The sequence below is a fragment of the Muntiacus reevesi genome, chromosome 6, assembly GCF_963930625.1.
Source record: "Muntiacus reevesi chromosome 6, mMunRee1.1, whole genome shotgun sequence".
Lineage (NCBI taxonomy): Eukaryota > Metazoa > Chordata > Mammalia > Artiodactyla > Cervidae > Muntiacus > Muntiacus reevesi.
The window spans coordinates 71,016,788-71,034,755 of record NC_089254.1 but is presented as its reverse complement, the minus strand read 5'-3'; the positions used below and the strand labels follow the sequence as shown (position 1 = coordinate 71,034,755).

Below are 17,968 nucleotides of genomic sequence, written 5' to 3'. Positions count from 1 at the left end.
AATGAATATTCAAGATTGATTTCCTTTTGAATTGTCTGGTTTGATCTCCTTGCTGTCCAAGGGACTTTCAAGAGTGTTCTCCAGCACTGCAGTTCAAAGGCATCAATTCTTTGGTGCTCGGTCTGCTTTATGGTTCAACTTTAACATCTATACATCACTACTGGAAAAACCAAAGCTTTGACTATCCAAATTTTTGTTGGCAAAGTGACGTCTCTGCTTTTTAATATGCTGTCTAGGTTTGCCATTGCTTTTCTTCCAAAGAGCAAGTGTCTTTTAATTTCATGGCTGCAGTCACCGTCTGCAGTGATTTTGAAGTCCAAGAAAATAAAGGCTGTCACTATTTCCACTGTTTCCCCATCTATTTGCCACAAAGTGATGGGACCAGGCCTTCAGTAACCAGAGAACCATCACTCGAGAGAAAACATAAAGACCCAAGGAGCCCCTTGGTTTGCCCCTTAGGGCAAACCCCAAAGTCGTTTACCTCTGTGCTATCTACAAGGAAACAGTCTGATAAATAAATGAAGAAATGTACACAGCCTGTCAGGGGAGCAATTCATGTTGACAAACACAAGCCCCGCATTCACTATGCGGGAGGCGCCAGGCGGCCTGTGCACACGTGGCTGGTGGGAATCCAGACTTAGGCCTGGCCTCCAGGCCCCTGTCCAGGGCTGGCATCTGGAACTAGCCCATAAGAACTCTTTAGGAATTTGACAACTTCCATTTACTCTCCAACAGCAAATGGATCTCCAGTCACAAGTCCTCTCTCATTTCATCCGGGGTCTCTGGCTCCTCAGCAGGGTCCAACCAAAGGCTGTGCCCCTAGCCTTCCTTCTCAAGGCACTACTTGCATCCTCACCCCTCCAAGGCCCCTGCAGCACACTGACCGCTCAGCAGAGCCCCCACACCATACTGACTGCTGAGCCAAGGCCCCCAACCCACACATGCTGCAAGAGCCCCACAGAGATGACATGAGCCCACGCACCTATCTCTGCTGGATGATGGACCCACCCTCTCTGTCGGCCTTTCTCCACTGCTACCCGGGAAGTGAGGGAAAGGGGGAGAAGACTTGGAGAAAAGGTAAGAGGGTTTCAGGCACATGCCAGTCTGACTCTGAAGCCTTTATCAATACTGAGGGGAACCAAGGCTGTAAAATAACAACAAGGCCTCCCTCCAGAAGCTGAAAGCCCCTGAGGGAGGTGGCCCCAGGCCAGCCCACGGGGTCACACCTCATAGAGCCAGTAGCTCCCCTCCCCCAGTTTGGCACCAGGTTCTGTGGGCAGGCAGAGCCCCTGGCGGACACAGTGCATCACAGGTGCTGGGTCAAGAAGCACCTAAGGGCGGGGGAGGATGCCCCGCAAGCTCAGCTTCCTTTGGGGGAACCTTTCTCCTGCTCTGAATTAAAGGGTTCATCCTGCAGCCAGCTCCTGATGTACACAGCTCATCCCAACCAGAAGCCCCCAGGCCCGCCCCCACCTTTCCCAGAACCCAAGGTGCTCCATGGTCTCCCCTCCTCTGGTCTCACCATCGCTCATCACAGCAGCTACACACACACACACACACACACACACACACACACACACACACAGTGTGACTCATCAGACGTGAATCCCAGCCATCGCTTATCACAGCAGCGACACACACACACACACACACACACACACACACACACAGTGACTCATCAGATGTGAATCCCAGCCATCGCTTATCACAGCAGCGACACACACACACACACACACACACACACACACACACACACACACACACACACACACACAGTGACTCATCAGATGTGAATCCCAGCCCACTCCAGGCACCAGGAGGGGGGAGGCAGAGGTCACCACGTGCCCTGGAGCAGGGGAGGAACACCAGATGGGTTCACCCTCCCCTCCCTACCAGCTGGCTGCCAGCTCTCAATCGTTCTGGGGGCACTGATACCTTCCCAGGCCCTGCGTAACTCTAGTGTCTAAAGACTATAGTTTTTCACAGGACAAGGGTTCAGGGTGGAAGGAAGAGCAGGGTATGCCACTGCCACAGAGCATCCGCCTTCTGCACACACACGCCCTGCCTGAGGGGCTTCTGGGGACGCCTGACAAGCGACACTGGCAGAGACCTGAGCCCTCCCCACAGTCCTGCCCGCTGTTTCACCGTATTCTCTTCCCACTGATCGCGGTTGTACTTGCCACCCACTCCAGTCCTCCTGGCCACCTCAGGAATGACCCCAGCTATCTCTTGAAGGCACAGAAAACCACAGGCGTCTCCCTCGCATGGGGATCTACAGCTCCAACCAGAGCAAGATGGACCCCCCTCCACCCAGTGGAGCCCCAACTCTGGCACCTCCTGCAGAGTCAGTAATGATTCGTCATCCGAGTCAATAAATGTTAGTAGTGTCAGTGACAAGAGACCAGAATCACGCTCTTAACACTCCATGGAAAGAATTAGCAGCATTTTGCTTAATAGCCCCAAATGCTCCTTTTAAGGTACAAAGTATTGGTAGCATTTATAAAGATTAGAGTGATGAAGGTTGTAAAACCCCTTTCATCCCTTCAGCATTAGCAGTTTTATTTACCCATGTCTCCCCAGCGAGTTTCTAAGAACACATCAATCCCCTGCCCTCAGATTTTAGAATATCTGCACTAGAAACAATTTCACTCCACTTTGCTGTGTGCCTGCTGGCTGTCTACACAGGCATCAAGAAACGCATGTCCTCAAATAGGAGCCACAACCACACACCCTTAAAGGTTTAGCAAGCCTAGCGGCTGCCTTCCTAAATCACAAAACCTACATCACCCAGGACCAACACTAACCATGATATCACTTGGAGGTGAAAATGATTTCAGAGGGTGGCAAGACTATAGCTTACTCCCTAAACCTTTAGGAGGGCAGCAGTACAGCTGTGAATAAACAATACAAGATCTACTGAGGGCTTCCCCGGTGGCTCAGCATTAAAGAATCCGCCTGCAGTGGAGGAGACATAGGAGACACAGGTTCAATCCCTGGGTGAGGAAGATCCTCTGGAGGAGGGCACGTCAATCCACTCCAGCATTCTTTCCTGGAGAATCCCAGGGACAGAGGAGCCTGCCGGGCTACAATCCATAGGGTCGCAGAGTCAGACAACTCAAATAACTGAGCACACATATACAGATCCACTGGGCTGAGATACATAATGGATCGGGCCCGAACCAGGTCTCGGAGACTCCCAGCAGAGGGAGAAGGATGCACACACAGCAAGTCACAGGGCGATATAGCATGACAGACATCCTGTAACGACGCCCAACAGGAGCAGATCCAGAGGGGCTGAGGATGCATTCATTTTCCTCTTCTTACTTAAGTGCCCTTAGCAAGAAACAATAAACTAAGGTGTTGTTTGTTTGTGACAGCTCCTTGAGAAGGGTCCCTCTGTTCAGGAGTCAGGTCGCCGGAGCCAGGCAACAGAGCCCCACAACCACGAGGACGAAACCTAAGTGGCCATGGGGTTTGCACAAGCAGGGGCAGCAAGACGGGGCATGTGGATGGGAAAGTGTTTACAAGCTCATTGGGGCCCTGGACCACGGCCAGTTCTTGACAGGGCTGAGGCCCACGCGAATTCCTAAGCGAGGTTACATAACGACATGGCTGTGCTCACAAACGCTCTGCCCTCCCACTTGACAGAAATGTGTTTACTGAATACCTGAGGCTGCATCCAAACCTCAGTACAAGCACACTGCAAAGATGGGCAGGTCAGGTGGGCAATGGGGGGGGTGTGTGGGGACAGGCCGGCCGTGTTTAGGTGAAGCCAGACGATGGGTGGGTGTCACCCTGGCCTCAGCAGTAACGGCCCCCTCAACAGCCCCCAAGTCGAAGGAATGACAGGTGGAGCCCACTCCACTTTACCCTACAGTGTTCCCAACCCAAAGAGATCACAAGGCCTTACTTCTTGTAAACTTGACCCCTATAACCTTTGCTAGCCTGTCTCAACAGAGAATCAATCCTGCATGAGGAAAGAGGCAGGTTTATCTGTGCACAGGGCTGACATTTACCAAAATCAAGGAGGGAAAAAAAGGCAAAAGACAGCATGCTGTCTCAAAGGACGGTGACCAAGGTGTCACCTTCGGACACCTTCCCTGGGAGCTGGCTTTCCACCTTCTGGAGCAGAGGCAGGCTCTGCAGACGCCAGACAGCCTGGCCGAACCCTCTGCGACTGTGGGTGGGAAACCCATAAAAGCATTTCTCTGCAATGCAGGATTCAGTCCAACTCATGACGGTTGCCAAATTCTTGATGAGAAATGAAAATGCCTACATACTTGAACTTTAACACAGAAAGGCCCTGACATATTCTCCATGCCCTCCTTTCTCCACTGAAGGCAGGCCCATGAGTGCGCAGTGGTGCACATCAAGCGATAACTGACTACAATTGAAGGACAGGACAAACTGAAATGAGCAGGTCTCCCACAGTTAGGCTGAGACTGGGTACCTCTCCTGCCTCAGAGCCTCGGGAAACCAGAGCCGACCTGCACAGTAGGAGGGGAGACAGCTCCCCGCTCCCCAGATGCTCAGCCAACACCAGGGAATGTTCTGCCACCGTCTACTTCCCTGTGCTGAGCCCTGAGGTCACTTTCAGGTTGAACCAACAGTCCTGGGATTTGGAGGAGCAGCGTGTACAGATCACACAACACAGTATGTCCCCCAGAGATTACGTTCTGAGTGTGGGGATACCTGGGGTTGGTCCTCCAGCCTGGCCAGTGCTGTCAGCACCCCTTGAGTCTCTCCTCCTCAGACACGTGGAAATCACCTCTCCCACCTGAGAGCCTTCAACTCCCGCCTCTACGCATGTGTGAACACACCAAATCCTGGCACGAGAGAGATCACCAGCACATCTCACTCACCATTCACAGCCACCATATTACCTGGTTCAGGAGATATGTTATGGGGGATGAAAGGGGATGAATGAATACTGGTGACAAGTCATAGCCAAGGGTGCTGGATAACCCTTGGTACCTGACTCCACTATTAACCTTATTCAGTTGTTCAGTTCAGTTCAGTCACTCAGTCATGTCTGACTCTTTGCAACCCCATAAACTGCAGCACGCCAGGCTTCCCTGTCCATCACCAACTCCTGGAGCTTGCTCAAACTCAAGTCCATCGAGTTGGTGATGCCATCCAACCATCTCATCCTCTGTCATCCTCTTCTCCTCCCACCTTCAATCTTTCCTGGCATCAGGGTTTGTTCAAATGAGTCAGTTCTACCCATCAGGTGGCCAAAGCATTGGAATTTCATCTTCAGCATCAGTCCTTCCAATAAATATTCAGGACTGACTGGTTGGATCTCCTTGCAGTCCAAGGGACTCTCAAGAGTGTTCTCCAACAACACAGTTCAAAAGCATCAATTCTTCAGCGTTTAGCTTTCTTTATAGTCCAACTCTCACATCCATTCGTGATTACTGGAAAAACCATAGCTCTGACTAGATGGACCTTTGACTAGACGATTTATTCTAGAGTGGGTTTACTCAATGGACACAGATATTATGGGCTGAACTCTGTGACCTCAAGATTCATTTGTTGAAGTCTTAAAGGTGGTGAGGGTAGTGAGGTTATACGGGTGAGCCCTAATTCAATCTGACTGGGGTCCTTTAAAGAAGAGGCCAGGACCCAGACACATGCAGAGGGAAGATGACGTGAGCACCTGGGGAGAAGAGAGCCATCTGCATGCCTAGGAGAGAGACCTCCGGAGAAATCAGCACAGCCAACACCTTGATCTCTGCCTTTCAGCCTCCAGCACTGTAAAGGAATTCATGTCTGATGTTTAAGCCCCTAGTCTGTGGCACTTTGTCATGACAGCCCTAGGAAACTAATACAAGAGGCTACAGCCACTTTGAGGCTTCACAGAGATCAACAACTAAACTAAACCTCCTGGGTAATCATTTCTACAAATGAAGCAAGGAAAAATTACCCCGTGGGATGGAAAATTACCCACTTCCAGCTGTAACTCATATCACCCTTCCCCCGTCTGATAACGCTGCAAAAAAATAAGTGCAGAGTGTACAAAAATGAACTGTAAACACAGGAAGTATAAATCAAATAATAATGCAATCCAAAAATACTCCATGTTAAGAATGGACAGAGGTGCAGGAAGGGGCTGGTTTTATCAAGTTAAGCATTTCCTGTGATGAGATCTGGGAGATTCTATTTGCCCCCATTGCTGATGGAAACAAAAATTCATGGAAAGGCTACCTTCAGGGCAGGAAACATTCCCCTCAATAGACCCCCAGGCAACAGAACACCTGAATGCCAGACCTCTCAGCTTCCCGCAGCATCATTCATCCAGCCAGGCTGTCCCCTCACACAAGCAGCAGCCTTCAGGGCATGCTAGAGTGTGAACTTGCCCAAGGACTCCCACCTTTGGGGCGGGCTCCAGGCAATAAGGTGGGGACAAGGGCACCCTGGGCTCACAGCAAGGGAGAGCTGCCACCCCTGAGAAGCACAATGACTGGCTTTGGAGAGGCTGGGACAAGTCAACCACCCCCTTCAAGGGCTCGGCATCCACCTAGGAGAGATCATCAAATGTGGCCTAAGGGAGGTACAGCCATGTGTCCAATGTGGATGACATGGGTGGGCGGCACCAGCAAGACCCGCAGAAAAGGGCCGTGGGGCCCTGTGCAAAACAAGACAGATAATCCAGCATCTCTGGGGCTAAGTGACTGAGGGAGCAGTAAACCAAGGGGCTCCTAGGCCACATACAGGAGCCTGGACCCTCTCTTCCCACTGTGGGGAGGATGCTGGGCCCAGGCAGTAGAACACTGTGCTCAGATGGGGTCACGCGGTGAGGCACGGGGCTCGGGGACACAAGCAGTCCTGGGATTTAGGACATATCAGGGTAAAGGAGCTGCATGACTGATGAGATGTGGGGCATGCAGATGCCGAAAGGAAGCTCCCATTCGGGGTCTGGAGAACAGGGCGGGATGGTCCTAGGAAGCACAGAATGGATTCCAGGGGGGCTGGACCCAAGACAGAAGCAAGTAAGAGGCAGCCTGGACCCCTTGAAGCAGCTGCTCCTGCCAGAAGGAGCAGCGCTTGGGAAAGGGGGCTGCCCAGAGGATAGCAGACCTGCCAGGAGCTGGGGACCACCCAGAGAGGAGGGGCTACAGGCGGAGCTGAGGGAAGAGGTGGCCCCATGAAGAGCAAGCACCCACGTGATGGCGAACACCAGGAAGATGGCCATTGGGGGGTGGGGGAGGGAGGAGAGCAGAAGGCAGGGGCCGCTCAGCGTGACCTGTCCTTTCCTAAAACCCAAACTAGAAATCGGGCGGCAGAGGCAGGGTGCTCACAGGGAGTGAGGCATCTGACCCAGGGGAGAGGCGCCAGTTCTTCCTCCCCAGCTCCTCTGAGCAGGGTGCGGCCAACGTGCTCTGAGGACCACACCAGGCTTCTTGCCATTCCTCCGACTCGGGCCGGTGCTGCACCCATCTCTGTTCTCCTATGACGTGGGGTGGGGGGTTCCCCTCCCCTTGAAGACCCTGCGTGCAGACCATGAGCTCCCAGCACTGTAAGAGGAAGGCTCCAGTCTGATGGCTCTAAACTGACCACGCCCGGCCACACGGATGTTCACCCTACATCCCCACCCCGGCCTCGTTTGGGTCCAGAGGTCTCAGGCAGGTGGTCCCCAAACCCTCGCTGGCCCAACACCTTCACCTGCAGCTGGTGCTTCAGAAGGCCCCACTGGGCACTGAGCAGACTCATCAGCGTGCACTGGAAATGAAACTTCTTGAGAAGGACCTAATTATCACACTTTCGGACTTCTTGCAAAGAGGTAGCAAAGGCACAGGGAAGGGCAAGGTGGCAAGTCCCCGCAGCCACTGGATGGAAGCCACTTACCAATGTACCTGAAAAGAGCCAGGGGCCAAGCTCACGCACAACAGGCACCTTTCATGTGGCCGTGTGCGTGCCCCAGGCAGCATCTTTCATCAGAAGGCAATGCAGGAGACAGCGTCCCAAACTCACAGGTGGGAGCCTTCCTGCTGTGGCTTCAACAAGCGCGCCGCGTGCCCAGGGATGGCTCCTGGCACCATACCCGCGCCAGCTCACAGGAACCACGTCCAAGCACGTCTGCCACCACCTCCTTCACCCGCCTGCTCCCCTCTCCCACCCCGCCCATTCCCAGACCTGCCTCCCAGTTACCAAGGGCCAAATCACAACCTCCCACCCAGGTCCCCTCAGAAAGACCGCACCCGCCTGCTCAGACTGCATTCCAGCATGTGATGTTTTCTCAAGACACCTTGCTCCAGGGTGGCAGGCTGGCTGCGGTGCCCCCATTGCCCTAGGACAACAGGGAGACTCATGGGGGTGAGGTCTGCTGGAGGAGGGGTCTTCCAGGAGTACAGGTGGTGGCCCCACCAGCGGGCCTTCGATGATACTATGTAGACTTCACACCCTGCCAGCTGCCCCAGTTCAATCTCATCCCCATGAAGTCTGCTTACAGGCCTCAGGCAGCAGAAGGGGGGGCAAGCTTGGATAAGGACCCGTCTGAGGCCACCCAGCCCCATTAAGCTGTAGATCCGGTGGAAGCCCAGGGATGGGACTCAAGGTCCATCCTCTGCTTGATGCCCTTGGGCCGTATCGATCTGCTGCTGCTCATATAGCGTTGCAGGGCTTCCTTCCTTCCACTGGAGACCAGACACGTTCTCCTCCCATCCTTGCTACTCCTCTAAGTCTAGAATCCTAGAAGGCTTACCCTTAAGAGGTGATTCAGTGCATTTTCAGGCCACACAAAAGAGAACAATCTGGCTTCCACCTCCCAAGACAACTAACTTCCACAAGGGTATCCTCAAGACCTGGGGACTGCTGCACCCCTAAGCCAGGGCCTCACACCCATCTCCGAGGACACTTTCACCTGAACCTCCCGGTGGCCAGCCTCAGCCATCAGGACCCACTCTGCAGCGCTACTGGACCCCACTCCTGATGTCCATGCACCCAACCAGGCTCCTCCAGGGCAAAGATGTCCCTCTGTCCTGCCCTTCCTTCCTGGCCTAGGGCCCAACTCGGAAAGCTCGGAACACTCAAAAAAGAATCTCTGGACAAATAAACTGATGGTGCAAAAGGAAGGAGGGAGGCAAGAGACAGTGGGAGGGAGAGAAGAAGGAAGACAGAAAGACGGAGGAAGGAAGGAGGTGGGAGGAAGAGGAGAGAGAAGGGGCAGAGGCAGGGAATCCCCCACCGGCTTCTGGACTGGCTGCCTCAGGAAGACCTGCAGCCAGCAGCCCACATCAGGGGCTCTTTCTGGGACGGGAAGCCCCATAACCAGGCAAGGGAAAACTAATGAGAATCCTACGGGCTTCCCAGGCAGTGCGGTGTTAAAGAAGTCACCTGCCAACGCAGGAGACACAAGAGACTGATCTCCTGGGTCGGTAAGATCCCCTGGAGGAGGGCATGGCAACCCACTCCAGTATTCTTGCCTGGAAGTTCCATGGAGAGAGGAGCCTGACAAGCTGGAGTCCAGGGGGTCACAAAGAGTCAGACACAACTGAGAGACTGATCACACACACACACACACACGCAATGAAAACCCTATAAACTCTTGGTTGAGTCACTTAAATAAAAAGTCAACTTGTGAAATATCTTATCTTCTTGTCACAGGGTATCCTCCTAGGCCTAAAATAGATTACAGGAGAGCTAGTCTATGCATGTGGGAAGTACAAACATGCCTCAAAGTTGTTCATTATTTCAGACAATTTTCTCTTAAATTATTTTAGATGTATGCATTTTTTAACATTCAAGATAGATAAAAGGCAAAGGTGGAAAAGCTAGTCTCCCCCAAGTAGCAGCAGATGCAAGAATCAAAACTACCTGGAGAAATCACTGTTTCATCATAAGCCAAGCTGCAAGACGCTAGCGGTATCTCCCACTTAGACACTAACAATGAATATTTTATGTCTGCCCCTGGAAGGCCTAGTCATTTTAAGACTGCACATTATGCTCGGGGAATTGGAATCCTAGGAAGAGCAGTGGTTGAGTTAGGACTTTAATTTCAAGGGTGCACATAGCAAATGGCTCTAACAATTTGTTCTGTTCTTTTATTAAAACAGGTTTACTCAGAAAATCAACTGATTTCCTTAAGGTAAAGGCTACTTTCCATTCTTCTTACAGGCTTTCGGGGGGCAGGGTCTGATGTTATTGTTTTAAGATGAGCTTGTTTTTCCCTTTCCAGTGATTCTTGGGAGAGCAGGGGCAAGGCCATGACACTCACCATGATGTCCCCTTTCAGGAGCTGGGCCGGCTCGATGGCGATGTAGATCCTGCTTTGGTTTTCTGGGCCAACATTGCTTTGGAATAAAGGAGAAGGTACATCATTACACAATTTCATGATTTAATGGAAAGAATACCTTCTGAGAAAAGGAACCCCATAGTTGGAATTAGACAAAATATCCTGGTTGGCCCAGGAATCCCAATTCCTCAAACTCTTTGCTATGAAAATGAGTCTAAAAAGTATAAAAAAATCAATGGGGCCAGGCAGGGTCCTGAGAGCAACGTCAGTGCCAGTGGTCGCCGGCCTACCCCAGGCCCGGGCATGGCGGGGCACGCAGCATGGAGTACTGGGGTTCTGCCGGCACAGTCTCTGTGGTTAGCACAGGGTGGCACGGCCCAAGTGCCACCGATGCCAGGATCCAACAGGTCCAGACATATGATAACAGCTTGTTTTGAGTGATGACAACACATTTTTTACCTTTATTCATTTTCTGTTAATTTGTATAAAATGCTAAACCAAACTCCCAAAAAAGCAAATCAAATAAGTCTAGAATTAGTACATATTCTGGAAACATCTGCCTGCCCTTTATCTAAACTGCCAAGGGGAGACACAGGCAAAACACCATGGCCCTGTCGCAGACTCCAATATGATTACTTCCACACAGTGTGGGACCCTCTCCTGCCCTCGGGTCCCTTTGACCATGCGTCTTCGCACAGCCAGCTGGGTAACAGCAGCAGACACCTGCCAGGCAGGGTGATGGGGCACCCGCCCATGGCTCCCCTTCTGTCCCCTCCTCTGGGCTCCCCCGGCTTCACCCCTCCCACACCTCCCAGGGGAGAAGCAGCCTGGAGCAGACCCCTCCCTGGCTCTCCCACAGTCCCCAGAGAGCAGCGGCACTTACTAGATCCCCGACGTGTACACGGGCTGCATGGCCTGGTAGAGCTTCAGAAAGGGCCGGCACACTGGAACATAGACAGAGTCAGCTATAAACACACGGAACTGGGGGCCAGTGCCAGGCAGCACATCTCCAGACCCCACCCTGTGGGAGCCACTCACCTCCACCCGAGTCAAAGTTGGGGGTTCCATGCAGGATGACGAAATGCAGGAACAGGGGCGAAGCATTCATCTTCACCGTGCCTGACAGGAGCCCACTGAGAAACTGCACATACCTGCAAAGGGCAGCAGCTTAGAGCTCCCACGACAGCTCGGAGTGCGGGTGGAGTCGGAGAGAAAGGAGGAAACGCGCCTGCTTTTCCGGGAGTTTCGGGAGGACCCATCCTAACTGCTCACAGCAAGGAGGGGTGTCTGCACGCCAGGGCTTGGCCCATGCCCTGCAGAGTACGGCTAAGCCCACAACCCCACCGAGAGTCTCTGGGCCTCCCACACTGATGTGGCCAGTGATCTGGAAGCACAAGCAAGGGTGCCTCCTGGGCGTGAGCCCCCACACATGATGCTGCCTGCTCTGCACCCCAAGTGCAGGTGGCATCACCTCTGTCCACGGAACCCGGAGCCAGGTAGGGCTAGGCCCCGAGCCTGTCACAGTCCCCCACCCAGAATAGGAAAGCAAGAGATCTGCAGTCACGTGAGCGTGCTCTCTGAACCAAACTACATCAAGGTAACTCAGTCTAACTCGCAGTCCCACCCACCGCGCTCTCTGCTCACACTAGGAAACCTACAGAAGGCTGGAGTCCACACGGTGAGCCCACAGGAAGCCTGTGGATGCCCATCTCACTGTGAGGCTCCCCCGCCGCCTGAACCACCCCGCCCTCCTGTCTTCCATCTCCTCTGCACCCTTCCTCCTCACCGCACATCTCAGCGGCGGGATGAGCATGTCCGCGGTGATCTGGGAGACCTCTTCTCTCTCAATACCACACACAGCCATGTATGCCATGCTGACGCCCGCACCCTGCATGGGTGCTTGACACTAGAGAGAAGGGTCCACCCGAGAAGTGCTTCCTCACTGGTTTCTCCCAAGGCACAAGGTGGTAGGGTACACCTACCCAAGGGGCCACAGACCCGCCAACCTCGCAGATGCTGCCCGGCCTCAGCCCCTCTCTCTAGCCATTGTGCGTGATTCCTGAGCAAACGCAAACCCCGCGACATCCGACATCTCTATACATCTCCAACGCCTTCAAAGAGCCACGCAGGTGCAGGAAGGAAGCAGTCACTGAATCACCAGGCCGTGTGGCCAGCACAATTTCCTCCATAGCCTGCAGCCAGCTCACTCTAGTCCACTCCCCACAGAGCAGGGACATCCCCCACACAAACACCCTAGGATCGAATGCTACTCAGGCTCAGCCCACTTAGGTTAAAAAATTCTGGTTTTCTCTACCTGTATCACTGAGAATAATGACCTCAAGGTCCATCCATGTTGTTGCAGATGGCAGCATTTCATTATATTTTGTGGCTGAGTAACACTCCATCATACATTTTTACCACATACTCTTTATTCATTCACCCACTGAAGGATCTAAATTGTTTCCACATCTTGGCTATCGTGAATAAGAAACACGGGACTGCAGAGATCTCTTCGAGAGCTTGTCCTCATTTCCTTCAGAAATATACCAAGAAGTGGAATTGCTGAATCATTTGGTAGTTCTATTTTTACTTTTTTGAGGAACCTCCACACTCATTTCAATAGTGGCTGCACCAGTTTACATTCTCACCAACAGTGCACAAAGCTCCCTTTTCTCCACATTCTCGTAAACACTTGCTTTTTCTTATCTCTTGACCACTGCCTTTTCTAACAAGTGTGAGGTAATATCTCATATATGGAATCTAAAAAAGCCATACATACAAAAACAGAGTAAAATGGTGGTTACCAGGGGATGGGGCTTTGGGGACAGGACAGAATTTTTAAAGGGTACAAACTTACAATGAGCACTAAATATGCCCTAGAAATATAGTGCACAGTATGGTAAGTATGGGCTTCCCCAGTGCTTAGCCATAAAGAATCTGCCTGCAATGCAGGAGACGCAAGAGACGCGGGTTCCCTGGAGGAGGGCATGGCAACTCACTCCATATTCTTGCTTGGAGAATCCCATGGACAGAGGAGCCTAGTGAGCCACAGTCCATGGGGTCACAAAAGAGTTGGACACAACTGAAGCGACAGAACACCAGCATGAGCACAGTAAATATAGACACTGTATTATAATTACCAAACTTGCTAAGAGATATAACTTAATTATTCCAATCACTAAAAACAGAGTATAATTGTGTAATACGACAGAGGTGCTAATTATGGCTACAATAGCAATCATACTACAATATATGAATGCATCAAACTATCATGTCATACAACTTAGGACTTCCCTGGTGGAGCAGTGGTTAAAAATCCACCTGCCAATGCAGAGGACATGGGTTCGATCCCTGGTCCCAGAAGAGTCCACATGCCACAGGGCAACTAAGCCTGTGTGGCACAACTATGGAAGCCCGTGCACTGCAACAAAGAGTAGTTCCCATTTGCTGCAACCAGAGAAAGCTTGCACAAAGCAATAAAGATTCCACGCAGTCAAAAAATAAAATGAACAGGTTGTCACAGACTACCAGACTGAGCTCCTTAGAGGGGTGGGATGGGGTGGGAGGTGGGGAGTTTCAAGAGGGTGAGGACATGTGCATACCTATGGCTGATTCATGTTGATAGATGGCAGAAACCAACACAATATTGTAAAGCAATTACCCTCCAATTAAAAACAATTTTCAAAATAAATTTTAAAAAATTTTAAAAAAACCTTAAATTTACACAATGTCATTTGTCAAGTACATCTAAATTTTTTAAAATATCTAATTTACACCAGCAATTCAGATGCAGTCCATTATCTCAAGCAGCTGAATTTGCATACAAAGCAAACTGAACAAGAGGAAATATCCAGTACACTTTTAAAAATAAAGTTTAAAAACTCTACTTAAAAGCCATCCTTTCAGAAAAAAAAAAAAAAAAGCTAGCTTCAACCTAGATGCCCTTGATGGTATTCACATTTTCCTGGTGGCAAGTCGCTCTTCCCTTTCAGAAGAGGACAAAACCTCCCTCACCCAAGCCACAGAGACCAGATGGAAGCCCTGGGGGTCCTGAGGCCAGGAAGCCAGGCCATGGCGGCAGGCTCTGACCACCAGATGGCTCCACGGGCTTTCTCGTTTTATCTTCTACCTGAACAACAGATGCCTCGGTTCCACTGTGGGCAGACACGGGAATGTTCAAGTGAACTGTGCACCAGTATCTAACCACCTAAATGCCATGCACTGCAGATTTCTGGGTTCTCCAGCCCCCTGCTTGTAAGCCTACGAAAAGGGATGTTGAACTGGGGTTGGGAATCCCTGCCCGCTCTGGACAGCAGTCTCCCCTCCTCCAGTGCTGGGCAGCCCTGGTCACCCCACAACCCGATGCCTTGGCCTTGTCAGCGGCCCAGTCGGTGTGTTTACTCCATGGGCACCTGGCCGTTTGCTCAGCCTGCACTGACCCCTCCAGGCAAGATGGCCCTTCAGTCTGGACATCTCAGGGATCCACCAGAGCACAGACCGGGCATCACGGAAGGCAGGGGGTGGTCAGTTTCTGTTTCACTTTTTTTTCTTGGTTGTGCTGGAAGCTCGTTGCTACGCGCAGGCTCTCTCTGGTTGCGGTGAGCAGGGGCTACTCTTCATTGCGGTGCGCGGGCTTCTCAGTGTGGTGGTCTCTCCTGTTGCAGACCACAGGCTCTAGGCTCAGGGGCTTTAACACCACACAGGCTCATGGGCTCTAGAGCATGGGTTCAGCAGTTGCAGCACACAGGCTCTCTAACGGTGGCACATGGGCTCAGCTGCCCCGCAGCATGTGGGATCTTCCCAGACCAGGGATTAAACCGGTTTCCCTGCATTGGTGGGTGAATTTTCATCCTCTGCGCCCCCAGGGAAGTCCCAGTTTCACTTTCTGATGCAAACATGGAAGGTCCTCCCCTTGCACTGACACAGCCTGGCCAGCACTGCCGCCCAGTGGCCAGAAGGAGCGTGAGAAGGTGCTTCTTTGAGGAGCAGTGTCAATATCCCCAGAGAAGTAGGAGCTGGAAGACCTGGGCTCACACTCACATGGGGTTAGAGACAGAGGGGAGGAAGGCGATCCCGGACACCTGCCCTTCTGGCCAGTTCATCGTGGAACCACTGCAATCAAGCTCTTGGTCTACAGTTCTCATCTGCCCTTTATAAAAATCTGCTTTATATGGATTCATAGGTAAATTAAAGACAAAAATATTGTACAATGCAACTTACTCCTTTCTTCACATGCTTTCTTAATAAGGAAAAAATACAAAATTATTTTATATTTCAGGGTATTTTCTACTAGTTAGAGCTACTTTTCAGCAATTTTACTACCTAACTTTGAGGAGCTGAAGTCATTTTTGGTTACTTGTTCATAGGATACAGTACAACTACTTCTGAGTACAAGTTCTAGATTTTGTGATATTGCAAAAGTTAGCATAATGTTTGTTAGCAGCCTGACTGCCATCAGAACGGCCTTTGAAGAAAACCTGACACCAACTCAAGTCACCATCTACCTCCTAAGAGAGGGAGAGGTGACAAGGGTCATTTGTACATTTATTTTTGTAAAGTGTATGGACAGCGTGGAGACAGCACCCTTGTCTGCTCCCCCAGCCGTGGCTGATGGCTGCCGTAAATGAGCTGATGCAAGCCCAGGGGCCTCGCCTGTCACCCCAGCCCACCACCCGGAACCCAGACAGGTCGACATGGCCAAGGGGGACGGCACAGGCTCCTTGCCCTTCTCGGGGGCCTTCCTCCAGGCAACCCTCATTGGCAAACCTGAAACTCCAGATCCCACAGTGACCGAGGCCTCAGTCCAGGGAGGCACTCTTGGTTGTGTCTGACGGGACACTCAACACCGTAAATCAAGCAAATCTTCCCTCTATGCACCAGCAATTAGTGTGTGTGGTGTGGGAGGCAAAGAAAACCTTTTATAGTAAAATGAATTTTTCATGAGTTTTTCTTCAGGGTGGCCTCATCCTCTGTCCCAGAACTCTTTCATCAGTCTCTTAGATGAGCGGCTGAGAAGCTCCGCTCTAGGCCACCTGAGTGTGACCTGGAAAAAAGAGGACTGTGGGTTTTTTGTGGTTGTTGTTCAGTCCTAAGTCGTGTCCAACTCTTTGCAACCCCATGGACTGCAGCACGCCAGGCTTCCCTGTCCTCCACCTCCCAGAGTTTGCTCAAACTCATGTCCACTGAGTCAATGATGCCATCCAACCATCTCATCCTGTGTTGGCCCCTTCTCTTGCCCTCAATCTTTCCCAGCATCAGGGTCTTTTCCAATGAGTCAACTCTTCGCATCGGGGGGCCAATGCTTCAGCATCAGTCCTTCCAATGAATATTCAGACTGATTTCCTTTAGGATGGACTGGTTTAATCTCCTGGTTGTCCAAGGGACTTAAGTATCAAAGAATGCTGCAATGCTGGCCAAGTTTTCCAACTATTAGAAACACCTAGGAATCCAATCTTGCTTTCTGCAGGCCCAGACTTCTGGTTTCTCTTCCTCTACCTCATGGGACACGGGAACAACCCTCACCCAGGACCTCCGGGGTATCTCTTTTCCCCTAACTCTCAGGAGAGATTTGCTATCCCAAAGAAAGAGCCAGTCACCTGTCATTCTTCCCCCTAAACAAACCCAAAGTCATGGGACTCACTCCTAACTCCTTCACAGAAGGAAAAGAAAAGGGGAGAAGAAAAGGAGGTCAGAAAATTTCATCATTTAAGTCATCACTTCCATGATGCTGTTGCTAACTAAGGCTGTAGGAGGGTTTTGTTTAATTACTTGTCAAAGTGAAAGGGCCTCCAAGGTCACGGGTGCCTCTCTGAAGCAGAAGGTTCATCATCCCCACAGAAGGTCACCTGGGGGTGCCCTCAAGCTGCTCCTGAGGCTTGCTCGAGGCGAAAGGTGCAAGGAGAGATAAGTGCTCTTGCCTGAGGAATTCTGCTGGAAGCAAGCAACCTCCAACAGCCACTGCTGACCGGGCTGCCGCAGGTCAACTGCTCCGTGGTTTTTAGGAGCGAGGCACAAAGTGACCGAGAATCCGCTACACATCAAATGGGCCTTCAGCCTCTCCAGCTCATAAACCCACTATTTTCTTAATTTATTTTTTAATTGAAGGATAACTGTTTTACAGAATTTTGTTTTCTGTCAAACATCAACAAGAATCAGCCGTAGGTGCACCCGTGTCCCCTCCCTCCCGAACCTCCCTCCCATCTCCCTCCCCATCCCACCCTTCTAGATGGTCACAAAGCCCCTGTCTGAGTTCCCTAAGTCATTGAGCAAGTTCCCATTGGCTATCTATTTTACACATGGTATTGTAAGTCTCCAGGTTACTCTCTCCATACATTTCACCCTCTCCCTCCCCCTGCCCCTGTGTCCATAAGTCTGTACTCTAATTAATTAATCCGTTCTCATACCGAAATTGCTTTTGAAAAGGTTTCTTGAGCTCAGTCCTAAAATAGCCTGCAGAGCTCCCCCTGGGCGTTGGGACCACAGTGATCGTTCCACCATCACTGAATCTGTCCCAATATGAGTGGTCATTGCACGTCCTCTGGGTCTCAAATATTCCTCCAGACGTACCTATTCTTTCACTCAGTCACTAACCTGCTTCGTTACGAGGCAGCGAGCATCTTCTGAGGCAGGTGTTGTCAGGATAAGATCCCCTATTCCGAGGGAGCAGGAAGATCAGCCTCGAAAAGCTAGGTTTAACCCACACCACCCCCATCAATGTCAATACTACAGCTTTTG

The 17,968-nt window shown here is 51.4% G+C and overlaps 1 protein-coding gene across 7 annotated transcripts in view; it reads right to left on the bottom strand.

Annotated features, from left to right (window-relative positions):
- TNS3 (tensin 3) overlaps nt 1-17,968 on the bottom strand; it is a 219,242-nt gene that overhangs the window by 86,298 nt on the left and 114,976 nt on the right. For all 7 annotated transcript variants that reach the window (XM_065939891.1, XM_065939887.1, XM_065939884.1 and 4 more), the window contains 3 exons: nt 11,273-11,385; nt 11,118-11,178; nt 10,217-10,292 (listed from right to left, as the gene is read on the bottom strand). In XM_065939891.1, coding sequence (XP_065795963.1) covers nt 10,217-10,292; nt 11,118-11,178; nt 11,273-11,385 — 250 coding nt within the window. The remainder of the gene's footprint in view (nt 1-10,216; nt 10,293-11,117; nt 11,179-11,272; nt 11,386-17,968) is intronic.